Consider the following 26,693-nt stretch of genomic DNA (forward strand, 5'->3'; position numbering starts at 1 on the left):
AGCAACTAATCTATGTCTTAGAGTCACTGAGAGATGCCCAAACCAAGACCACTTGTAAGAGGAAACACTCGAACCCAGGTCTTCCTGATTCAAAGACCAATTGGCCATCTGTGAAACGTCTCTGCCTCTCAGACTAGAACGGTAATCTCCTTGACATTTTGCTGAGACTTCTAATCGGTTGTGTTTATCTTAGTGGAAGGATTTCTTGTATTGTGAACTCAGGACTGAAAGGGATAGTGATGATCATAGTGACAGCTCACATCTGAATAGCACTTTGAGATTTGTGTATGTCTGTACATATATACAAATACACATACATATGTATCTATGTATGTGTGAATGTTATATGTATACACATACACACACAGAAGTTATCCACCGTTCTTGAAGAGGAGCTAAATGACACCACTATGTTGAAGTTACGGTACTATTGTATTCAACTGTAGCTGATGAGATCAATATGAGCTCAGAAGGTTCTACCACAAGTCAGGTACAAATAGATCATGTCGACATTTGGAGTGGAGATGTCTCTAAAATTGTGCATCTTGTGTTTTGGGGGGTTTTTTTGTTTGTTTTTTTGAGCTCCTGCAGTTCTATTTTGTTCAGCCTAGAGGCCGTGGGCTACCCAAGTCTGCTTACCTTTCCCAAGTCTTCAGTGATCAGCCGGATAAACGTTATTGAGAGAAAAGTGTAACGGGACGAGTTAGAGCCGACCCCTATCCATTTCAGGACGCCACACTGAGAGCCTGCTTAGATAACCTAGGGGCTTGTCAGTAGGGGTGGAACTAGATGGATTTCAGGAGGAAGGGTCTCGTCTTTGTTTGCAACGTGGCAGTTCTTTGTCCTGGCTCTGGATGTCCAGTGGAGAAGACACCCATATAAGGAAAGGTGATAGGTGATAGGTTCAATGTGAAAGGTAATAGGTGATAGGTCCTATGTAAGGCTTAGGAATGTTTTACGTAGGTAAGACTATATATGCATGTGATTTAGATGAATAAAACGGAGTCTTCACCACCTTTGTCTCCCGCCCCATTTCATTACTCATGAGATCAAGGCCTCTTGAGGGACAAGAGCCTTGGGTCGGGGTCAAGGGTTCCCGTAAATGGTCTAGTGGACCCCAACAGAAGAGACTTTCCAGAGTCAAACAAGGTGGTAGGCTTTATTCAGGGTCTTAGTTATGTATCCACACGCAGGGTGAGTTCTTCCTCAGGAGAAAGGAACCCTCCTCCTCCCAAGGAGCAAGGATCATATATCAAGAGGACAGGAGTGGAAGAAGGGAGGGACCCTCTTCCCTCCAAGGACCCCACAGCAAAAGAGAGGCACCTCAGGCTTTCCTGTCCTTACTTAAGCTCTCCCAGCTGCATAGTTTGCACATGAATACTGTGCGTGCTCTCAGCCCCTAGCTAGTTAACAACAGGTGTGCTCAGACCATGGACCAATCTCAAGGGTGGGATGCACTCCCCAGAAAGTTTCCACTGAGAAGAGGTGGAAAGCTCGTGTTTCACTCCTCAATTCCCAGCTGTTCCCTGGGGGGCCTCATGAGAGCTCTGAGGTTTAGAAGCCCTCACTTTTACCTGCCCAAAGCGGTTCATGTGAAAACTGAGCTTACACCCCAGCACTATTTCTCTCATAGAGCACATGCCTTCCCTGATGCGGGGCATGTCATGCTAAGTGATCCTGTGCCAGTGTCTCTCCTGTCACACAGCAGATATGCGACAAAGGTCTTCAGAGAGACTTTGAAAATGTCCTTGTATCACTTCTTCAGACCTCCATGTGAACACTTGCCTTGTGTGAGTTTTCCATTAAATAATCTTTTAGGCCAGTGTATATTTGGTATCCAAATAATGTGGCCAGTCCATCAGAGTTGGGCTCTCTAAAGTAAAGTTTGAACGCTTGGCTGTTTAGTTTGAAGAAGGACCTCAGTGTCTGGTACCTTATCCTGCCTGCTGATCTTCAGAATCTTCCTAAGACAATTCAGTCTCCTGGCATGGCACTGGTAGACTGTCCAGGTTTCGCAGGCATGCAACAATGAGGTCAGCACAAAGGCAGAAAGGTCTGTAAACCTTCAGTTTGATAGTCTGTCTAATACCTCTTCTTTCCTTTGGAGTCTCCCAAACATAGAGCTAGCTCTGGCAAATGTGTGCATCGACCTCATCATCTATATGTACATCCCTGAAAGGTACACTGCCCGGGTAAGTGAACTTACCCACAGCATTCAATATTCCTCCATTTGTTGTAACCGACACTGTAGTGCTGAGTGGTGGAGAACTGTTTTCTTGGTGTTAATTCTTGGGCCAAAATTAGTGCCCCCAGCAGAGAACTGATCCATACTTTGTTACATCTTAGCATCGGTGGCTACATTCTGCGCAAAATCATCTGTGAACAAAGTGTCCTGAACCTACTCGGTCCACTTTAGTCTTGGCTTGTAGCTTTTTCAAGTTACATAATTTACCTTCATTGTGATCACTCATCTTGATGCATTTTCATCCCTGTTGAAGGCTTCTGACAACATTGCTGAAAACATGCTGAAAAGCATGGGAGCAAGCACACATTCATTGGTGACTGTAAAAGTGTGAGAGCATCTTCCATTGTCCAGAACCTGAGCAAACATGCCATCATGTAACTGGCATACCATATTGATCAACTTTTCTGGGCAACCATATTTTGCCATAAATTCCCACAAGCCCTCATGACTGACAGCATCAAAAGCCTTGGTCAGATGGATGAACATTGTGTTCAAACTTCTGTTCTGTTCCTGGCATTTCTCCTGGAGTTGTCAGTACTTATCAATCATTCCTTGACCCTTTCTGAAGCACGCTGGCTCTCAGGTGACTGTCTTCCAGGTGAAGGATCAGTCTTTTAAGGAAGACTCTGGCAAGACTCTTGCCAGCAGTGACTAAGAGGGAGACACCACTCCCTGCCATACACACACACCATGATTGACATAAGACAATCTATTTCCTTTACCTTTATAGAGATGGACAATGGAGGTATCCTTGAACTCCTGGGAGAACAGCTCCTCCTGTCATATAACCCAGAAAATTCCACTCAGTTTTTGTATGAGCAGTGGTCTTCTTGTCCTGTAAATCTTAACTGGAATAGAATCAGCACCAGGCACTTTGACACACAAGAGGGACCTTATAATGGCATTCAAAATCTCTTCTTTAGTTGGAAATTTGGCCCACAGAAGAATCAACTTCACTTTGAGGTATATGGTCAGTAGCATCAGCATTGATTAATGATGGTCTGTTGAGAACACTCTGGATGTGTTCAACTCTTCAGGATCATGTCCACACTAATTAATGTGGCTCCCTCAGCACTGAGGAGTTGAGAGGCAACAAAAATCTTTGACCCATAAATAGCCTTCAGGAAATCATAAAAGCGCTTTGGATTGTTACTGTCAGCATAAAACAGCATTTCATCTACCTTCTTACTGAGCCAGGAATTCTGCATCTCTCTAAGCTTCACTCAACTTTACTTTTGCTCGAGTTAAGTGCTGCCTCCTTAGAGACAGATGAACTATCCTGTTGATAAAACTCTATGGAGTTCTTGTTTTTTGTTTAGCAGCTTCTGAATTTCTCCATCATTTTCATAAAACCATTCTTGATGTCTGTGAGTGTTTTGGTCCAGATGAGTAATTAAAGATCTCTCTGTGTGTATGTATGTATACAAATGCAGTGCAGTGTATATATACACATTCACACACACACGCGCACACGCACACATATATATATAAGAGTCTGGTCCTCACAACAACCCTGGGATATAGAGAGTGCTAATATTATTCCCCAAAAAGATGAGGAAGCTAGGGCAGACAGAGGTTAAGTGACTTGTGAAGCATTACACTACTCATATGTGTCTGAGGAAGGATTTGAACTCAAGGCTTCCTATTCCAAGTCAAGGTCTGTACACACTGTGGCACCCCCTCAGTGCCATGAATATATGCAAATACTCAAATGGATCTGGGATTTCATCCATGTGGCTGTGCTTTGCAACAATACAGTTCACAACCCATCCACACCTGTCCATCCTGTGCCTCTCCTGTCCATGTTCTTCCAGAACTTTAGCTTCAACATCAAGTCCTACTTGGCTTGTCTACAACTTCTACCCATCACTTCTAATTCAGTCCTCTAGAGATGGGTCTAGTCCCTTTTCTTTGCATTAGTCTTTCTAATACATAAAGACACTGTACCTTTTAGGACTTGGAGGGGAGAAACCATCTTAAGTTATCAGCTCTCAGTATTTCTTGACCTATAATTTCATTAGTAGGCTGTTATAGCAAGAAAACCACAACATGAATGGGGAGGTGCTTCTCTGCAATGTTGAAATGACATACTCAAGATCACACAGCCGGTATATGTCAGAGGTGGGACCTGAATCTGTGTCTACCTGACTTGCAGACCACACTCACTAGTTACTGAGGCACACTATCTTGCAATAGTATCTTCAGATTATGTAACATGAAAAGGAGTGATCTATTCTGCAGCCTTTCCCTCCACCCCTTTGTTTTCATAAGAGAAAATGTGACCCAGAAAATGTACCTGTGCTTTATTTATACCACTTGCAGATTGGGTTGCTCAACAAGTACTTCTGAGCCTAACCATTTCCTTCCAACACCTGAAATTTGCAAAACATTTTTCATCCCTACAATACTGTGGGTGAGGTGCTATTATCCCCCCCCATTTTACAGATAAAGAAATTGAGGCTCAAAGGAAGCCAAGTAACTTTCACATCTTCATTCAACCGTTAAGGATCCCCAAAGTGCTTCAAACCTTGACTTTTTCTGTCTCCAAGTAGAATATGATTTCCATCATGGCACGTGGTAATAGTGATGGCTTGCCTATATTTATAAAGAGAGGTGGTGAAGAATGGCAAGGCTACATCTCAGCATCATGGCACCATCTTGGTATTCCATGTCAGACCACAGAACAGACTGTAGCCTTTGGAAGAGCACATAGGAGTAGGAATCCCAAAAGTTCAGTACTCTTTTATTTAAAGCAAAAAGATTGCTTGTAATTTTGTAACCTCCCAGGAACATTTCACAAAGATCAATGTACTCCACGTTCAAAGACTTTGGGTGTTTTAAAATCTTCCCATTTGGACCAGCTTGTCATAAGAACAAAAAAGCTTCCATTTCTTGGCAGTCTATGAGCTCATGTACATGAGCACAGAGAACTCAAGTCAACATGAATTAGACAGTGAAATGGTGCCTTGGAGAACAGCTATGGAAACAGTTCTGTTTTACATATGAGAAAACTGAAGGTTGGAGACTGAGTGAGTTGGCCACATTTATTCAGGGAATGCACGGCAGAGTTAGAAACAATCCTTCTCCTCAGTCCTGGCTTCTTATCTGGACCTCATTTTGCCTCATCCTCTAGCTATGAGCTATGAGCTATTAGTTCTCTCTTACTTTCGGCATGCCTTTATATAACTTTGTGTATGCGTGTATATATACATACATGCTTACACATAAACACACGTATGTATTGTTTATATCTTATACTTATTTCTTATATGTAAATGTATTGCATTTCATATTTTATGTGTGTAAATAAAATATCTTATATTTTCCTTATATCAGTCAAAACAAACACTTCCTAAGCATGTATAATGTGTCAGGCATTATGCTAGGTCTTGAAGATACAAATTAATGTGTGCATGTAGATATTATCTCCAATTTATTCTACATAAATCTACATCTTGTTTGTACTTAGCTGTTTAACTGTCTTTGCAGTAAATCCAAATCAATAAGCATTCATTATGCTCCCACTATGGGCTATGCTGGTGTGTGTTGGAAATATGAAGAAAACAGCAGACACATGCACACATGCACCAACACACGTACACACACACACCAGTCCCTGAGGTCAGAGGAACTCACCTTCTATTGGGAGATGAAATATGTAATCAGACAGCCCCAGCATCTAGAACCTAAGAAGTCCTGATCCAACGTTTGCTCAACTGAATCAGCCTTTGAATCCTCTATAATCCCATGGAGAAAAGAGTAAGATGCTATTCTAGAAGCTCAAGTCTGTGGTCACTCTTGTGGCACATCAATAAAGTGGTGCACTGATTCAACACCAACCCTCCCACCACTGTTCTCAATCAACGTTCTCTCATTCTTTAACCATTACCTATGACTATTTATTCCATGCATGCATTGCTTTTCAGCAACCTCTTCCAAAATTGAACCTAAGAAAAACAGCACACTCAATCCACGTTTCTCTAAACCAAATAACCCCAAAGATTACACACACCATCGATTTGTCGACACAGGAAAGAAAGCAATGCCATCCCATTTTCATGTTCATAAGAATTTCTTGTGGTTGGACAAATGAACAAAACAATACTTGAGATTATTCTCAGATTGTTGTGAAAACTGTGTGGAGGACAGAACGTGACTGCATGCACGGTCTCCATTATGTATTCTGAGTGGCAGCAAATTATGTGCGTGGTCTTCCCCCAAGGGGAGTGTCCCATTGCCCCTCTCCATGCCTCTGTAGGGGAACTTTGGCTCAGCCTTCCCCATTACAACAGAAGCTTCTTGGGGGTAGGGTAGTTTTTGTTGGTGCTTGTGTCCCCAGTTCTTAGCATAATTCTTGGCTCACAATAAGCACTTGATAAATGTATGTCACCTTGCTTATTGATCTATTAACAAATAACATATGTGCATGTTGTTTTGCCCCCAGTACCACAGGCTAACTCTCCTTCCTGGAAAACACTCAATTCTGGACACTTGGAATTCTGGGATTCCTATAAAACTCAACTCTACCTCAGTTTCTAGATAAAGCCTTGGTTGTTAGTCCCCACCCCCACCCCAAGGAATTTACTTGAAATCACATTTTAATTCATTTTTATGTGACATTTCATTTCCTTCCCATGACCCCCATTAAAAAAATATGGGTCAAAAATAAACATAATTATATGTTTACTTTATCTATAATTTATCCATATATTAATATTTACTTTGCCACTGTCTAACCTGAATTGTAAGCTTTTGGGGGACCAGAGCATTTTTCATTTTCATCTTTATGTGCCCAGAACTTTACACAACACTTGGCACATAGTAGGCATTTCAAAAAAAATTTTGAAAGCCAACTTTCATTCCTGCTTCTGACATTCTGGATTTTTCTGCCATATATCTCTTCCTATCTCATCCTGGAACTTTTCTCAGTACCTGGGCCTTTCTCAGCCTGGAATATGTATCCTCTCCCCCAGTCTTCTCACCCTGGAGCATCTTTCTCCCATTGGTGACTTCCTGTAGACTCTGCTTCTGCCTTCCCAGTCTTCTTCCTCATGCCCATGTGGCTACCTCTGCTTCCTTCTCCAACTGTTCAGTTCTTTTTTATGTATTGCCTTCTCCCATTAGAATATGTGGTTTTTGAGGTCAGGGACCATCTTTCTTTTTCACTTTTTTTTTTAATCTCTAGTACTTAGTGCAGTTCCTGGCACATAATGTTTATCTAATAAATACTTGGTGTCCCCTTTACCTTATTGGCTGATCAGTTGATTGATTATATGTGCACATGTTGCACATATAATCAGTAGATTAATAGCAGATCTTTAAAGACAGGGACTGTTTTGTATATCTCTGTATCCCCAGGATTTAAGACAGTAACTAGAATATAACAAACACATAACAAATGACGGTGCAGCGATTTCGTGAATGAACAATAACATGGAGAGATAGTCCAAGTCGATGCTGCTACAATTCAGGAACAAGGGGATGAGATCCTGGATTAGGATGAGGTTTGAAAAAAGACAGGACAGAGCACAGAAAAGAGAGTGCCTTGGAGAAATCATTACGATTTCCTAGCTAACTGGCTGGATTGAGCTGTGGGTCACGGGGAGCAAGTAAAATCAGTCCAAAACCATACACCAGTGGTAAATCCGGAGTCAAGGAATTTCAAGATGAATTCAATGCTAGATAGTCACAAGGAAGCGTGAAGGGAGTTCACTTGGTGAAAGGAGATACACTTGGGATTTCCTCATATTCCTCCACAAGAGTCATCTTGCAGTGCCTCCTCAGTGTGGAGGAGGTTCAGGAGGGGATCTCGGAGATTTTGCCCAGTGAACACAAGCTCCTGCATGTTCTACCAGATTTGATGAGCCTTAGATCTGAAATGTTCTCCCTCCTCAGCACAGCCTCCTACCTTCCCAGCTTCCTTCAAGGATCAGCTGAGATCCTGCCTTCTGGAAGGAATTGCCCTAGATGCTGTATCTCTCCTCTTTGGGGCTATGTTTGTGTCATACAATTTTCTATTTATATATGCATTGTTTTCCACATTGGAATGTAAGTTCCTTGAGGTCAGGGGCGGTTTTTCTTCCTTTGCTGTATCCCTTTGTTGTATAGCTAAGCACAGTGCTGAGCAGTAGAATTTAATCAGTCACCTAATACATTTGTTGTTTGATTAATTGGTTGGAATATAGGCCTGGCTGTGGGTTGTAGGCATGTTGTCTCAGCACCAGCTTAACTAAGTCATCCATCAGCCTGCTGGCTCCAGCATGATGAAGTTTCAGCCACAACAATTCTCAAAGACCTTTTACTCCTCATAGGAGGGTTGGAATCTGCACTGATGGACAAGATCTCATCTGTAAAATCACTGATTCTTAAAATACTTTAAACTGATAAGTTTCAAGTGTCCATTTCTTGTGATCTTACCTTGAGACATGGAAGCGGCCTTAGTGTGCATCAAGTACAACTCTCTTATTTTAGAGGCACACAAACTGAGGCCCAGAGTGAGGTGAAGCAACTAGCCCAAAGTCACACAACACAACAAGAAGGGAAGACTATGTGGCTACGGGAAAGATGAGAAATTCAAGCTAGAGATGCAAACTGGGAACTCATCTGTATACAAGCAATCCTAACTTGGTGCTTTGGAAGGAGCATGTGCTTTGGAGTCAGGGGGCATGGGTTCAGGTCCTGGTCCTGCTCATATAACTTAAGGGACTTGGGTGGGAGAAGTTCCTCCTAGATGAGATAATCCCTAAAGGCCTTCCAAGGTGAAATCCTAGGAAGCACAACTAGAAGCCTAGAGAAAAAGAATGACCTGGCCAAGGAGAGGTAGCAAGGACTTTGCCAATTTAAAGAGAGTTCCTTTCATTCAGGACATATAGCAGGAATCTCCTGCAGAGGCTAATACAACTGACTCTAAGTTATCTAAGATTTCTTTTTGAAGAGTTATAATTTCCTCTCAGAGCCAGTGATGAAATCTTACCTGGCTGATATTCAAACAGAAAGGTCCCTAGTCTAGTTTGAGGCAGTGGAAAGAGTGGTAAGTTGAGGTAGGTTGACCTGGGTTCAAATCCCAGTTTTTTTCCCTTTACTTTCTGTGTAACCTTAGGTAAATCACTTGACCTTCAAGAATTCCAGTTTCCTATTCTGAAAATGAGGAACATGGACACGTTGAGTCACCTTGGAGTCCTAAGGAAGCTTTCAGCTCTACATGCATGTACTAGGGTCTCCTTCCATGCTGATCCTATGATTATATGGTCCATGCTTTCTCTGTTTGCCTTTGAAAGACAAGCAATGGGTTTGATTTCCTGCAGTCTGCAATTTACAGTAACCTCTAGCTCCATGGTACTCTTTGACTACTGCTCTTTCACTGTGGTGAGAGCTATAAATTCATTTTCATTTAGAATGTTATGGGGCAGCAACGGTGACAGAGACAAAGTATTCTTCTGTTAGCAGCCAGAATGAAATCATGAATAAATAAACATGATGAGCATCCTGGATAAATTAAGAAATGTTTATTCATAGAGGAATTCAGAGCAGAATGTAAGCAGGACATTGAAAAGGTGAGGCAGACGGGTCTCCACCTCTAAAAGGATGCATGATGCTCCTGTTTATATCAGAGGAAAGATGGGCTGCCCAGAAAAACCCTTGAAGGTTTCAAAATGCATTTATTACATACAATAAGTCCATTTGAAATGTGCCTGTTTATTTCTAGCTGAATGCCAGAACATCAGACCAGACATTTTTAATAGCTTTTCCTAGGTTTGTTATCAATTCCCCTTTCAGAACAAAATAATATGGAGGCCCTTTCCTAGATACTTCGTTAGGCTTCTCACTGCTCTTTCTCCATTATTAATTGTTGGTACCAATAAACAGCCATTCTGGGCAGCTCTCTCCCTATCTGTGCTGTTTCTTTGGAGTGAAAAGAATGATTCCCAACTTTGATCTAATCTTCCCAAGTTGAGATGTAAGATTTCATAGGCTATCCAGCCTCATCATAGACATTTGGTGTTTATAAAATGAAAAGGAACACAGTGTTATTTTAATGCCCAGCCTTTACTTGGGGAGAAGGAATGCAGAAATGTATTTTCTTCCTTTAGTCTGAATGATGGCAGATTCTGGCTGCAGAATGCCATGCACTTTGTCCACCATTGTTGATGGGCAAGTTGGTTTCACTTAACTGTTGTACTGGATTTTTTTCTCTTTGTGACAAGGGAAAGTTCTCTTGACGTAAAGGATGACTGAAGAGGATGTTGTCAGCTACAAACGGCATCAGCGCAAGTTCAAAAAACAATACCGATAGAAACAGAAACAAATAAGAAGAATGTGTATTCACGTGCTAAACAGCAGCATTACCAGAGTCTGAGATCAAAAGATGTGCCTCACCATAAGACATTTGTGTGTGATGATGCTGGGCATCAGTGAAGCCCTACTGCCAATTAAAAAAAGAAAACGGACCCAACCGAAAACCAACGGATGAACCTTCTCCATGCCCAGATAGCTTTCATACATTTTTAGTTGCATGAAAACTAATTGGACCAATTTGCATGGATGAGAAATTTTGCTGGAAGACTTTAATCACAGAGTAACATAATGGTTTTCTGCTCCACAGAGTCAGGGACATGATATTACCTTTAGGAAGATGAATTCATGTGGAGGATTCAGAAAGCACTTGGGCCTGAAGTTAGGGAAGCTTGCCTCATAAAGAGTCAGTTAGAAAGCTCTGTTGGAGGTTGATATTTGAATGTTTTAGAAAGGAATTGGGAAGGCAGCGGAGTTAAGGGGCCAGCCCTGGAGAAGGAGGGCTGCTATTTTCTTAAAGGATGAAGCAAGAACAAGGCAGTGAACACTGGGAATTCTTCTGTTTCTACAGTTGAGGTAGAGATGTCGTGACAGCAGCTTCAGGGCTTCTGAGCTTAGAGTGGTTAAGATCTGAACTCAAAGCCTCCCTCTCTCCCATCTTGGGCAGGTGATGAAGACTCCTGGAGCCTCACTGTTTCTCTAGGATCCATGGACTAGAGGTTCAAGGGGAACTTCCACCTGAAGTTCTCTAGTACTTTGTGCTGATAATGTTACAGATCGCCTCTAAATTCCAGTGCACTTTTCACATCTGTAATAATATTTGGATCCCACCTTCCTCACATACCTGTTGGGAGCAAAAATGCCTCCAAAACCTTGGAGTACTCTATGTGACTGGTCTTGTCTGTTGTTATTTGTAGGGAGGCAATGGGGCAAAGTGGGGATGTGCTAGCCTTGAAATAAGGAAGCCTTGGGCTTAAGCCCTGCCTCTGACATGCACCAGATGGGTGACCAAGTTATTAAACCTCTCAGGGCCCCCATAAAACTCTAAAAGATGTCACCCAGGAGTGAGCATCTATATTGGTGGAGATGGTCTCCATGCCAGGAGTTCCTCATACTGGTGAATTCACAGGTTCTGACTGAAACAGTAGGAGCAATTGTCATGGTGATGGCGGTGGCAGTGGTACTAGTACTAGTATTAAAGGGTAGTGGCAGTGGTACACTGGTTTCAGAGCACTAATTTAGCATCTCCTGAAGTTGTCACAGCCTGTTATGAAAAGTGGGGGAGAATTTCCTGGGCCCCAAGACCTTGCTTTGATACCACCACTCCCCTTGGCCCATGACTTAGCCTGTGGACTAAGTAGACAGAGGGTAGCCATCATTCTTCTGCAAATGGATCCAATTGTCTGACTCCAGTGACACCATTCACAGGGCAGGGGGACCAAACCTGGCTTTGGTTATGCTTGGCATCCTTCATGAGCTTGAAAAAGAATAAAATTTTATGGAACATGAAGTCAAGGAAGGAACAGAAAGTTTTTCCTTGTGTGTTTCCCCTGCTCACTTTAGTGAGCCATGGAACTCTTAATTTACAGCCTAACATGAAGAATATTCTCTTTCAACTGCTATTTAAATGAAGATGAGCTAGGCAGAAGCTGTTTACGCCTCCACAAATTACCATGATGAGCAGCCCTGAGTATTTATGGATGCAGAGAGGGAGATAGAGAAGCATAAAGAGAAAGGAAAAGCGAGACAGACTGACTCACAACTGACATACTGACAATACTGACTGTCAGGCAATTGGTAGATGGGTCTGCTGACAGACAGATAGACAGACATCCTGACAAACTGACATCTGACAGACTGACTAGTGACTGATAGGGAGGCACACAGAGAGAGCAAGGGAGATGAACCCAGAGAACCCCAGATAATCTGCTCTGCCTAAGAGTGTGAAAGTAGATTATCACCTCCTCAAGGTAAGCAAGAGCAAAGGGGAGAGAGCTTGGTGTTCTGTGGAGGGAAGACACTGCTCATAGACTTAGAGGGCCTGAGTTCAAATCCTACCTGCCACTGACATTTGCTGTGTCTGTGCTCCTCAAGCAGAAGACCATCCCTAGAGGACAGGTGGACTGAGGACTGGAGAGCCTTCCCACTCCAGGGATCCATAAATAGAATCCACTTGGTCTGAGTTAAGGCCGACAGCATCAACAACCTCTTGGCTACCTGAAATGATCCTTGACCTAGCCAAAGGAAATGAGACATTCACTGAGGGTCTACCCCAGTCAAGGCACAGTGCTGGGCCCCCAGGATGGAGCACAGTGTTGGTCTTCAAGGAGGTGACAAATCTCATACAAGAGCTGTGTATTCTACATGGTGGAGAGGGATAAGGGCAGAGGAGAGATCCAAAGAGATCCAAACAGATACAAAGTCCTCTAGTAAAATCTGAGGAGGGAAGCTAGGAAATCAGGGAAGGCTTCATGGAGGAACTTGAGGCACCTGTGTTGGGCTCAGAAGGAAGGCAAGGACTACACTAGGCAGAGATCGAGAGGAAATGTGTTCCAGGAACAGGGCGAGGGGCAATCAGAAAGGATGCTCAAGAACACAGGGTGCAATAGGGCAACACTCTGTGGTCCAGTTTGGCTGAAGGAGAGAACATGGGATCTGAGCATGAAAGAAGGCTTAAAAGGGAGTTGGAATCAGAAATGTGAATGTCTAACTGTTAGGTCAAAGTGATCTGAGGGCATTAATTCATGAAAGAGTTTGATGATGTAGGAAAAGTGGGTCCTTGAATCAGAGAAACAGGCTTAGCCTGGTGAATGAGGAAGTTTCCTTTGGCCATGCTGGGAGAGCAGATTGGAGATGGGAGGCAGGGTGAATAGTAAGGAAGTGACCACAGGCATGAGTCCAGGCCAGAGACCATGGCATCTGGGACTGACCAGGTGGAAGTGATCCAACTTCAATAGAATAGAAGAAGGGAAGAGAAGGAAAGAGGAGAGAGACAGAGAGACAGACAGAGAGAGAGAGACAGAGAGACAGAGAGAATGAGAATATTAGGGGACTGGAGAAGGAGCACTCCATCTGAAGTCTTGAGGTGGGTTCACACCTGGATCTGTGACAGTGCAAACCTTGGTGTCCTAACTACAATGGAAGGCAGTTGAACTGAGTGGGCACAGTGAAAAGGGCATAGGATTTGGAGACAGATGGCCTGTGTTAGAATCCTTTTGATGCTACCTGTAAGCACTGGATAAGTCTCCTCACTTCCCTTAGACTCAGTTTTTTCACCTGTAAAATGTGGTTGTTGGATCTGATGGCCTGTAGGGTCCATGACCTCATCGTGCCTGTGGGTGGGAAGCCAACTGGGGACAGTCCTAAAGGAAGGAGCCTCTTTGTTTTCTCAAGGACTTTCTTCTAGGAGTTTCACTGATTTTTTTTTTTAACTATTATTGTATGGTTTCCTTGTGCTATTGAATTTACAGTGTGACTATGATGTAAGATTTTATTTGGTTTTGGATGGGCCTCTTTATTTTTCAGTACTTGGTCAGAGCAGGCAGAGGGTTCAGTGGAGGAGGTGGCTGCATTTGGAGACAGAGGACCTAGGTTAAATTCCTGCTCTTCTACTTACTCATCTGATGTCCTTGGCCAAATATGTCTCTTGGAGCCTCAGTTTCCTCATCTGTAATATGAAGGAGGTGGATGATGACCTGATTCTTCTCCCACCTACCAAGCTAAATCTGCGATCCCAGAGCAATATGTGGACCTCTCAGGACTTCAGTCTCTTCATTTACAATATAAAGGAGGAGGATTAGAAATCTGGAGATGTAGATGCAAAACTCCTGGGATTAAAATGTAATTCGAAAATGTTTAACAAAATAGAAATAGGACATACATAATGTTCATTGGTGGTTTCCTAAGTCAACCTGCTGACCAGGGATCTGCTTCTTTTGGAGTTTGCCCCCTGGACTAGATGACCATGAGTCTGCATCCTCCAATGCTCAGTCAGTCTTCCCCATAGGGGAAGGGGACAAGCATTTATTAAGTGCCTACTATGTGCCGGTCACTGGCCTGAGTGCTTCACCAATCTTAGCTCATTTGATCTTCACAACAGCCTAGGAGGCAACTGCTGGTATTATCCCCACTTTAAAGGTGAGGAAACTGAGGTAGGTGGAGGTGAAGTGAGCTGCCCAGAGTCACGCAGCTAGTACGTGTCTGAGGCTGGATTTGAACTGAAGTCTATAAGCATAGCTCCACATGTACAGAGATATTATTGATAACCAATTTTGTAAATGACCCTCGAAGTTGGTACAGTTCAGGGGAACAGCTCCTTGGACAGAACCAAACTGCCAAGGTTGAGCATCAGGACACCTTTCATCTTTGGCTCAAACTCTCCACGTGTACCCACTTCTCAGAGTCTCCCCGCTCCCACATCTCAGGTTTGTAAGAAGTCATAGATGGCGGCAGCACCTGCCCCTTCCCAGCCTCATGCAATGAGGGGAGAGATTCTCTCAGCCACCTTAAACACTGCAAGCATGCCGATGGATAAAGTGAGACCGTGTTATCCTCCATCGAGCACACAGGCTAATTCCTCCTATGTATTTTAAAGAAAAAAAATCCACTTCCAAAAAGAGTTGATGACTCCGGGCACAGTAAACCCAAAAGAAAGGTTGCTCCAACACATCCCCCACCCGGAACGACTCTAGGGACAAGCCAATAGAAGGACAGCTCTCTAAGGACAAACACAATCACGCTATTGTTCCTTTGTGTCCCCAGGGCCTAGGACAGTGTCCATCTTGTTGATAAATGCTTGTTGGCTATTTCTGAAGGTGCTTAGTTTGCCAAATCTCCTGTCTAGGCCTCAGTTTTACCATCTATCCAATGAAAGCGGTTTGATTAGATGACCTCCAAAGTTCTGGCCACTCTAGCTCTCCCCATCCCCTCCCCCCAAAAACAACAAACAACACCAAGCTGGGGACTTTCCTTACCTGCCATCAGTTCCCAGTGGCCCTCATTGGAATCCAGGCTCCAGCTGCATCATTGGGAGTCACAGTTCTCATCTGGCCCCAGCGTCAGAGAACCTGGAGGTCCTAGAGGGCCTCTGGATGCTTGCACAACGGCTACCCACTGCTGGTGAGCCTAGAAACGGGGGAATGTGAACAGAAGGGGCAGGCAGTGCTGTCTATCTGCTTCTCTGTCCTTGTCCTGAGGTTCACAGGCTGTGGGCACCATCCACCCACCCCACTTATTCGCTCTTCCTTTGCATAATTTCCCTGGGGGAGAAGGCTAAACGCACCGGCAAGGCCCAAAGTCAGCAATGACACAAGACAGCTTGGTGGCGGGCCTTTGTTTCTGGAAAGAACTAACTGCAGGAAACCAGATAGTCACCCTGGTGATTAAATATTTATTCTAGAAGACAGTCACATTGTTCATGAGAATCGCCACTCAAAGAGTTTATTTTTTTAAGGAGATAAAGTGCCGAGGTCGCCAGTGAAGACTGGCTAAATTGAGTTTGATCCCCCATTGAATGACATTCTAATCCCTCCAGGTGTGCAATACCACCCAGTTCTTGGGCATCATTTGTCATTCGCTGTCCACTGAACAGCCTTAATAGCCTGCTTCCAAACCATCGTTTTTATTGATTTTTATTCATTGTTTTCCTCTGGGGACAGAGGCAGCCTAGCATCAGGGAAAGAGGACTGCATTTGGAATCAGAGAGCGCCAGGATTCAGTTCTAGCCCCTGACATCAGCCGTGGGACCACCCTCTCAATGCCACCAGGCAGGTGCCTAAGACTAGGAGTCTGGAGAAGGGGCTATTGCCATGGAGGGAGTTCTCAGAGAGCTCCTTACGCCAATGGAGGCACAGGATTGTCCAAAGAAAAACGTGGTTCCCTCAAGGATCATGGAACAGGAGGCAGGTCTGTGATGCCCTACAAAAAACAAAGCATTTTCTTTTGAGTTTTTTTCAAAGTAACTTTCAGGGGCACACCCACAAAATGAGCTAAACATGGTCCTGAAAATGCAAACTAATGTTTGGTGGAACTTCTTTTCTGAATTTTTCAGCCCTGGACAGATCCTAGCTCAAGGGCCATCTCTGGAAGAAATGAGGAGGAACTTTAGGCTCCCTCCGATTGATAAAAATGGTAAGTGGTATACCATCTTCAAAAGCAAAAACTGCCCTTTAGGGTTTATAACCACATAGTAAACAGTGAATTTAAAAAATTTTAAATTTAAAAACCACTAACAAAAAGCATTGAAATACCCCCATAATGTGATCACATATTAGACATCACTCCCCATCATTTGTAGATTGGTAAAAACATTCATATTAAATTTACCAAGATAATAACCCTACTGTGAACCATAAGTAGGGTAGGGCAACTGGCACTTTTTTGTCATAAGTGGAGACTAGACTACCTTTTGTTGGATGGTCACTGGGCACCAATATTTAAAATAATGATTTTTTAAAATTTATTACATTTTTATTTTCATAGCAATTATATGACAGCGTAGAAATCCCTGAGCCAACTTAGCAAGATTAATTGATTAAAACGTGGAACTACAGATGAAACTTTTCCCAATTCTCATCCATCTTCACCTTCCCCTGCCCATGGAAAGCAGATGTCCAGGGATCTCCTACCACAGACAACAGTGGATCAGTGGCATAGGATCATAGATTTAGGGGTGCTATTATCCTCAAAAGTTTTTTATCCAAAAAGACTTTCATATTTTATTTTTAATCCCACAAATAAACAACAAACTCTTCCAATAATGAAATGATTCCAGCTCTGAGTTCTTCTTTTAAAGGACCAAGCATTTTGGATACCAGTTCTTTTTTGGTGAGATTTCTAATGGTCAGAAACCAAGGCAAAATTGCTCCAGAGAAGTCTTGTACTTTGACAGCCTCAAAAGAAGGGTATAGCATATTTCACTTTCCTTGTAAGCCTGTGTTGTTGTGTGAAAAACCCCAACCCTTCATTTCATAGATAGACAAACTGAGGCAGAGAGAGCCAAAGTGGGTTAAAAGAATTTGCATAAGTAATAAGTCAAATAGCCCAGATTCCCACTCTAGTCCTTTTTCTCTAAAACCACAGCTCTTTTGACTACCTTCTGATGATGTACAAATTTCTGTCATTCTACCTAAAAGAAACATGGTGGCAGTCTTTCCAGGTTCACCAGTGTTGAGGTTTCTTCCCCACTCCCTTCAGACACCATTCCAGAGTTTCCCCTGCCCCTCAAATGAATTTTTCTGAAGATTCCTTCTACTAATCACTTTGTACCTAGATTTTCATCGGACACAATTACAGAATTTTACATTTGGAACAACCCCCAGTAGACATTAGTCCAGCCCATCCATATACCAATAAGAATCATGCAGTCTTTGCTCAGTGACTTCAGTGAGGAAAACCTGCTCAATGAATTGGTGTTGATTTAGCAAAAGAGAAGAAAACCTTGCAGTGGTTTTAGGAAAACCTTTCTGTAGCCCATTACACTGCAGTGGGGCTCTTGGCTACAGTTTTCTGCATCAGGCCCTTCACCACCCCCAATGACCCTGATTCTACCCAAGAAGGAAGGGTAAGAGGAGGAGTATAGGGCATGGAGAAAACAGTTGGAAGACCAATTCAAGGCCCACCTTCTATAAAAATTTGCCCTGATCCCCCCTCATGCTGCTACCCACCATCTTCAACCACTTTGTCTTTATTTGTGCATATTTATTCTGAATATCCTTGAATATGTCTTTGATGTCTTACCAGTTAGATTGTCTGCTATTCACCCATCAGGATCACTCTTGTTATTTGCATACCCTGCTTCTAGCATAGTACTTGGCACATACTAGATTCTCAGTAAAATATTCATTGATTGATTAAAGATATATCTATACACATACCAACATGATTTGGAGTGATTCATCAGCCCAGAACTACGTTAGAGACAGGTAAACACAACCGTCAACCATCAACAAGGCAGCAGTCATGTGGAAGGCAATTGGGAAGGGTGGAGTTGGCACAGACAACAATGATTTTTCCCCATGCCCACAGAAACAAGTTTTCCACTTGTTCAAAAGGATGCCACGACATGTTATTGGAAACCATGTGGACAGAAGGATGAGAGTCTCCTAAGACAGTCAGAGCAACCCATTCTTCCCCCTAAGTCAGGGAATTCATGTTCCCAAGAAGGCTAAGCTGTATGCACTCCCCTCTGTAAGCCTTCTTTGGACTATATGGGGAACTGGAAAATGGGTTATCTAAACAGATTCTGTTTCTTAAGGCAGGTACATTTTCAGGGATTTAAGAAACTTTAAATGAGGTTAACACATCTACTTGATAGAATAAGAAATCTGCCCCAAAGGCCCTAAACTGAAGCCTTCAGCTTTTAAGACGATATAAGTGATTTGGATGACCTCACCGATATGCTCAGTCTACAGACTCAGCATTACCTGAGGCGTTAGGAAGCTATTTAGAAAAATGCTCTGAGGAGTTGAATGGATGAGGGTGCAATACCTGAAAACACTACAGAAAGGGGCTTTTATGATTTTCACTTTCAACTCTAGCCTGGCAAGTGGCAAGCACCATTTATCAGCAGCTTTACCACATAATTGTGTTGTCCAGTAACAGATTTGGGGGGAAGGGGGGGTGGAGATGGAAATTGTAGTCATGAATCAAGTCATCTCATTTTTATATATAACTGTAATTTCAGTTTCTCATACTTTTATATATGTGACTATACAGTAATAAAATATGGAGTATCCTTTGAAATGTCCACCCTGACTAGAAGTATTGCATTTTGAAGGGGAGTTGAAATCTATGTTTCTTAAAGAAGCATCACTTGTGGCCAGATTTCAAAGGACAGTGAAGTAAGATCAAAATGAACTAGTTCTGTTACCATAGGGACATTTGACTAAAGGGCATCTGTGGCCATGATAAGAGGAAAAAGGATTATTATGAAAATCATCATTGGCACCAACTGATCATTTTAAGATTTACAGCATGTTTTATATAATACTCTCAGATAACGTTGGGAAGTTTTGAAAAGGAGATGTGTTTCTCTGGAATAGAAACTCCCAGAGCTGGTCAAGCAAGATCAGAAATCTTAGGATCCAGGGTTGGAAGGATGTTGGTCTCCAACCACATATTTGCTGCTACACCTGAACACTGAGTGATATCCTCTTGACAATATCCTCAACAAATGGTTCCCCAGGCTCCATTTGCATTCTCAAAGTGCTTATTTAGCATCCATTAGGCTTATTGACATAGAGTTGGAAGGGACTCTACTTCTTCAGTTTAGAGAAACTGAGACCTGGAGAGAACAAGTCTCTTGTCTAAGGTCATAAGATATTCTGTGGAAGAACAGGGAATGAAATTACAAAGCCAGCATATTTTCTACTGCAAAGGAGTGGAAGAAGGAAGGAATAAACCATTAAGTGCCTACTATGTGCTAGGTACTGTACTAAGTGCTGGACAAAATTTTATCTCATTTGAAATTGATACAGGATTCTTCCCTTTAGGGTAAGCCCTGCCGTCACCCTGTGCCTTCTCGCCATGAGCTAACATGGGGTAGAGGAAGCTCTCTGGCCGGGTGACAGGCTTCCAGGGGTGGAAACTCTGTGATAATAATGCCAATGGTAATAATAATAAAATAGTAACATTAGTAGCAGTAGTAATCGCTAGCACTTACATAGTGTTTCAGGTAGCAAAGTACTTTACAAATATGACCTTATTTTATCCTCACAACAACCCAAGGAGGTAGGGGCTATTACTACCCCCATTTTATAGATGAGGGAACTGAGGCTGAGAGGTGAAGTACATTGTCCAGGACCACACCACTAAGAGGTATCAGAGACAGGGTTTGAACTCCGGTAGTCCTGACCCAGGTCTAGTGTGCCAGCTGAGTGCTCGAGGACTCCCTGCAGAGGCTCCCTCAAGGTGTCTCATCTCTTCTGCTGATGGACTTCCAAGGTCTTTACCTTTGGCCCTCTTCTAGATCTGACCCCTGCGAATCTTTCCTTCCAAAGTTAAAGGTCAAGAGAGTGAAGGTAGATGGGGAAGTGTTGGATTTGGCATCGAGGGACCTGGGTTTGCCCCTCAGTTCTGACACAGACTACCCAGCGGACCTAGGCCAGATCTTAGCTTTTCTGAACTTCAGTTTCCTCGTCTGTCCAATGAGGAGGATGAAGCCGATGAAGTCCAGATGGGCTTCCAGGTCCAAAGTGGAGCAGCGATCTCCATCCCCAGACCCTTTTTATCTGGGTGAGCCTGGACAAGCCACTTAACATCCTTCAGACTCATCTGTAAATCACTGCGCAAACCTTAAACCCTCACCTAAAGTTATTGGTAAAATTGTCATCCCCTGATCCTGGATGGAGCCCGCCGCGCCGCCAGCCCCGGGTCGGACGTCCGGCACCCCTTCTGCCACCCAATGGCTCCATGGCTCCTGCCATTGGACCTTTCGGTGCTGCTCTGGCTTCCGTGCCCGCCCTGAGCTTGGCCCCTGGCACAGAAAGAAGGCCCTCCTGTTCTGTTCTGGACACGTGCCCAGTCTCTGTTTGCCGCTGGAATCCCATGGGACAACGAACGGACCTGCGGGGATTCCACAGCTCTGGGCAGGAAAGAACCGAGAGCTCCAAGCAGTGGGGATGCAGGGGAGCAGAGGGGGAGGGGGAAGGGGAAGGGGGCACCCGCCTCTGGGGCGCACTTTCACTTGTTTCCACTTTTCTAATGTGCCCTTTGTTTTTACCAAGCCAGAACAAATATGATGCTGTTTATCACAGGGAGCGCTCATCTAGCGCTCTGAGGTTTGCAGAGCACTGGGTAAATTGTCTCATTGATTTTCAGAACAACGAGGAAAGACTGTAGTTAAGTGACTCGCTTTGGGTCATAAAGCCTTTAATGTATGAGGCTGAACTTGAACTCGAGTCTTCCTGACTCCAGGCCCAGCATTGTAGCCAGAGCCATGGATTCTGATATTTGGGGATACATTCTTCATTCCACATCATCCCCTAACAACACACACACACACACACTTACACACACACACTTACACACATAAACCCTCACACACAAACCCTTACAAACACACACACACATACATAAACACACACACACACACACACACACGTGCACACATCACCCAGCCTGACTAAGTCTGTCATTTAACTCACACCTCAGAGGAAAGTGAAGGAGGCAGAGAAGAGCCCAGCGTACAGAGGCGTCCACAGGAGCTGCCTCTGTTGTCATGAGCTGCCTCAATGATTTTGACAGGGGTTTCTCTTGATGGAAGTTAAGTCTTCTCACCCAGCTGCACACTACTATGTGCCTTGAGAATTTAGGGGGCTGGGTTGGACTTGGAAAGCTGGCAGTCCTGGACAAGGGCAGCCAAGCAGCAATGACTATTGACCAACGAGGTGAAGGGTGTTTGTTGGCATTCACGTCTCAGCTTGGGAAACACCATTTTTAATAAACAATTGTTCTTCTGCCCAGGGTGGGCTGGGCTCTCAACATCCTGAGAAGTGAGTTCTTTTTTCTTTTCTTTTTTTTGGTCAGGGAGAAATCTGCTTGGATAGTCAGAGTGTACTGTATTGGAGATCTGTCCAAAAGAGCAATGGGGGTCCATCCCTCAATGGGGTTCTTAAGAGAGATTCAATAACCATTTGCAGGGGATATAGTAGGGACAAGCAGGATTTGGAGTCGATGGACCCTGATGTTCAGAATAAATCTGAGTTCTGGACCTTCCAGAGGGGTAAAGATGCTCCAAGCAGAAAATAAAAAGCAGCCTGGTTTAGGGATTGAAGTCTTTGGTGTGAAATTAGGAAGATTTGTGTTCAAATTCTGCCTCTGATGACTTCAGATGGACTAACTGTGGAAAGCACACTGAACCTCTTCATCACCCCAGGCAACTCCAAATTATAAGACGTGGAGAAAAACATTCTACCCTAGCTGTGTGACCTTGAGCAAAACCAAAAACCTCTCTGAATTTCAATTTTCTCCTCTATAATATTACTTGCAATACCTACTGGGAAGCAGGCTATTTGGAGTCTCAAATGAGAACGGTAAGGGCAGCATAAACGGCAACTCTGATCACTAATGATCTCATCTCGTTCAAAGGCTGGTTTTGATGATTGCTAAGTTTAGAAATTTTGTAAGAGGAAAGAAAGAAAATCATCCCATCCTCTCTCAATCAGTCAGCAAGGATTTATTGTATGTCAGTGGTGTGCCAGGTACTGTGCTAAGTTCAGGAGATACAAAAACAGGAGCGAGAGGCCCTTCTCCCATGAGGGAACAAAGATGCAGGAGAGTGATGCAGAACCCGGACCCTTCATCCAATCCCATCTCCACCATTTAGTGTCTGGGTAACTGTGGGCCAGTCACTTAAACTCTCTGGGCCTCAGTTTTAGAATCGAATGTGAGCGCATTTGGGGTTAGGGTTAGAATCTGAGTGCTGAAAATGCACTCCGATTCTATGAAAAGTGAGGGGGCTTGACCAGACAACTTCTCTGCCTGGGAGCTATGATTCTGTGATCCCAAATAAATATGTAATATATACACGTTAAGTACCAAGGCTTCTTGGGCAGTATTTATGCACATGGCTGAAAGTCAAATTCTCAACATTCCAATTTCCCTTCAAAGCTCACTTCCTAAGTGATAACATTTAAGCTTAATTTTCCTTCGGTAATGGCGCACCAGCAGCTGTTGACCAAATTCTGCAGACGTGCTGGAAAGAAACTGGCAAGTAAACAACTTACTTATCATGGAAACTACATTCTTGTCATCATTGGCTCGAGTCTGGGCTGTAAAAGAAAAGTGGGAGATGGAGGTAAACAGAGTCATGAATTCCAGCTAAACTTGGGTTCTCTTTGCAGGCTACGTGTCAGACCCCATGAGCCCCATGACCTTCCAGACACCCCACCACGGGTGTAGCATGGAGGACAGCAGCTGACCAGCAGGGAGTCTACCTGAGGAGAGACTGGCTCCCGACCGCCCACCCCAAGCTTCCCAGGGAGCCAGGCTTCCAATTACAGGGGGAGAATTTATCCCCAGAGATCACATTAAATGGCTTTGCTTATTTACCAAGTCTGTGTCATTTTCAGCCACAAAATGGACTGTGGATTTATGTCGAAAATATTAAAATGCAAAAGAATGAAGCTGGAAATGGAGGTTGAAAAATCATTTTTAATTTTGTAAACTAACACTAAGTTAATCACTACATTCATTATTTCATAGTATTATTTGGAGACAGTGCTGCCGTCCAGAGTGGTCACATGTTGTCAGGCTAGCAAGCTCATTTCTAAGCTGAATTGTGGAGGAACAAGGCTTTGAGAATTGTTATGTTTTCAGAATATTGCATATCTCTCTCTCTCTCTGTCTCTCTCTCTCCTCTGTGTGTGTCTCTCTGTCTCTACCTCTTTGTTCCTATCTCTTTCTCTGTCTCTTTCACTCTCTCCCTCTCTCTGTCTCTCACTGTGTGGCTCTCTGTTTTTCTGTCTTTCTCTCTTTTTTCTCTCTACCTCTGTCTCTCTTTGTTTCTGTCTCTTTCTCTCTGCACTCCCTGTTTCTGTCTCTGTCTGTCTCTCACTCTCTGTCTCTGTCTTTCTGTCTCTCTTTTGGTCTCTCTACCTCTCTGTCTCTGTCTCTCCTTGTTTGTCTCTCCCTCTCTTTCCCTTTATCTTTCTCTGTGTGTCCATCTCTCTCTATCTACCTCTGTCTGTCTCTATCTCTCTGTCTCTGTCTGTCTGTCTGTTCATTTCCATCTACTGTTCTCTGTCTGTCTCTCTCTCTTTTTCTTTTTATTTCTGTCTCTGTCTTTTTCTTCTCATTTTTGGGGGGAGTTTGGATTAAATATTTTTAGAAACATGGAAGTGATTACACCTATATGTTCACTGCATTTTGGCTACAGATCTTTTCCAGTTAAGACAGTTAAATAGAGAGTGGAGGGGGAAGGGAGAGGGGAAAGAGGCAAAGGGAGAGAAAAGATAGGGAGAAAAGATACAGGGAAAGAAAGACAGGTAGATTTTTTTTAAAAAAGCTGCATTCATCCTCTAGAATATTGCCAACAAAAGGCAGCTTACTCTTTAAGGTTTTTTGTCATCAATTTAATTCAATACAATAAATTTGTATTAAGTAACTACTACGCGCAGGGCACTGGAATGCCCTGACAAACAACAGTGAAACAGCCTCTGACCTTGATTAGATCCGTCCCAGATTCCTCCCCTCCCTGCCCGGGGCAGCACGGCTGAAATCACCCTGTGTATTCTGCACCGTTTTGGCAGTGGTCAGTGAAACCCGTAGGCCCTACCCAAAATAGTATTCTTAAGTATATAAAAGAAAATATGTAGAATTACAAAGAAAACGATTGCAATGAAATACAGTTGTTAAAGAGTTTTTAAAAAGCCAAGTTCACCTGGCCCCAGGTTACTTTATCACTACATGGGTGGGGGTCAAGGTTGAGAAGAGCAGCCTCTACAGAAGCCAGTCCAGGTGATGGCAGTGTTCCTGGGGCTTCCCTAAAGGGGGCTGCGTTTCCTCCCCCCCAGCACCCCTACTGCCAGTTGGGGCGGCTCTCCCACCTCTAAGGATGTCAGAATTCTGATTGCGTCTCTGGTAGCTCTGACTTCCTTTGCTGAGTTGAGTGACCGTCTGTGGTCAGTCAGGTTCAGATGAGGACATTCAAACCCTGGTGCCCACACCTAACTTTGTCCTTTCCTAGTCTCTGCATCCCTTAATCCCATTGTCATGGATTCACACACCTTACACTCAGAGATTCCCACAGGGTTTTAGCGGGAAACCAGAAGTAAACGTTGTCAGAAATGATGGACAGGATGGATAGGACCAGAACTGGAGTCAGGAAGACCTAAATTCAAATCCTGCCTCAGATATTCATTAGCTAAATGACCTTGGGAAATCATTTAACCCTGGTTTGGGACTCAGTTTTCTCATCTGTAAAATGGGAATAACAACACTTACTTTACAGGGTCATTGTGAGGGTTACTGGATATAATGTATGCATAACTGACAGGACTGGTACTGGTATTCATGGCTAGAAAAAGTAGAGGAGAAGAGATGATGGGATAAGGGATACCTGTCTCCCCTGGCCCTATTCCCTTTCCCTTCCCTTTCAGTCACTCTAGGAAATGAGCCACTTTCAAGAATAAGATGGTTTATAGTTTAATTTATTTGGTAATTCAACAGATGAGGAGTTTATGAGTTGAAATGAATACCTAACGAAGTGGGGAGAATCACTGAACAATTTTAACTAAAAGATTTACAGTATGTGTGAGGTATAATGGGTGTCTGATCAGGAGTGAGTTAGGGCAAGGCTGGGACCCTCCCAGCTTTCTAATGAACTGACTGGCACTAGATTCAGAGACTGTGCTGTTTGTTCCTGGAAACAACCATTTGAGCAAGATTTTTAAGAAACCAGTCTCTCCAGGGCAGATTTCCTGAGCCCCTTTCTTGTTTTGTCTCATTAGCTACCTGTTCTCTCCATTCCCCATCCCTTCCTATGTGGCTGCTTCCCTTCCTCCCTAGTCTTGTCAAGTTTCTGTAAATAATGAGCCTAATGTGTCTTGATTCCTCAGGGTGGGAACCTTTGGAAGGACGGAGCCACCTGTAGCCTCCCTTCCCTCTCATTAGAGCCCCCAAGATAGGGCACCTCCATCATCCCCAGGTTTCTCTCCTCAGGAAGGATTTTTCCCTCTACTGAAAAATGTCCCGCTAATTGCTTCCCTGTCTGCTGGTAAAAATGAACTTTTAGGATCATGTTTCTGCATGCTTAGCACATTAGCCCTTTTTTTTCTTGTGCTTGCCATGTGAGGCTGCCTTTGAAGCTGCCCAATTAGCTATAATTGTAAGCCAAATTACCCCAGTACCAGGAGAAGGATATTCCAACCGAGGGAGGTTTTAGGTTAAATTATTTCCAGTGCTGCCATTTTCCTGGGGAAAAGGCTAGAAGTTGTAGGGGAGTCAGCCCCTATGGCAAATGGGGTGCCCAAGACACTTGGAACAGAGCACCCCCTTGTCCTGCTAGGGAAGGGCTGACCAATGGACTCAAAAGTCAGGAAGAAAAGTGAGGAGAGTCCCTGGGAAGTGATCTTTAGGGAATGGACAACTGGCTTTTACACAAGCCTAGCTCCACTGACTCTGAATAAAAATGCCAGGTAGAATCAGTCTAGGAAGC

General features: G+C 43.6%; 1 protein-coding gene across 1 annotated transcript in view; it reads left to right on the plus strand.

The window, feature by feature from the left end:
• The window catches only part of TNNI3K (TNNI3 interacting kinase), a 322,872-nt gene extending 299,292 nt beyond the window's left edge, over positions 1-23,580 (plus strand). The window contains 2 exon segments of the mRNA XM_072638208.1: positions 16,587-16,666; positions 23,380-23,580. Of these exon segments, the coding sequence (XP_072494309.1) occupies positions 16,587-16,666; positions 23,380-23,456 (157 nt within the window). The 3' untranslated portion in view covers positions 23,457-23,580.
• Positions 23,581-26,693: the final 3,113 nt, after the last annotated feature.

This window comes from Notamacropus eugenii, chromosome 2, assembly GCF_028372415.1.
Source record: "Notamacropus eugenii isolate mMacEug1 chromosome 2, mMacEug1.pri_v2, whole genome shotgun sequence".
Classification (NCBI taxonomy): domain Eukaryota; kingdom Metazoa; phylum Chordata; class Mammalia; order Diprotodontia; family Macropodidae; genus Notamacropus; species Notamacropus eugenii.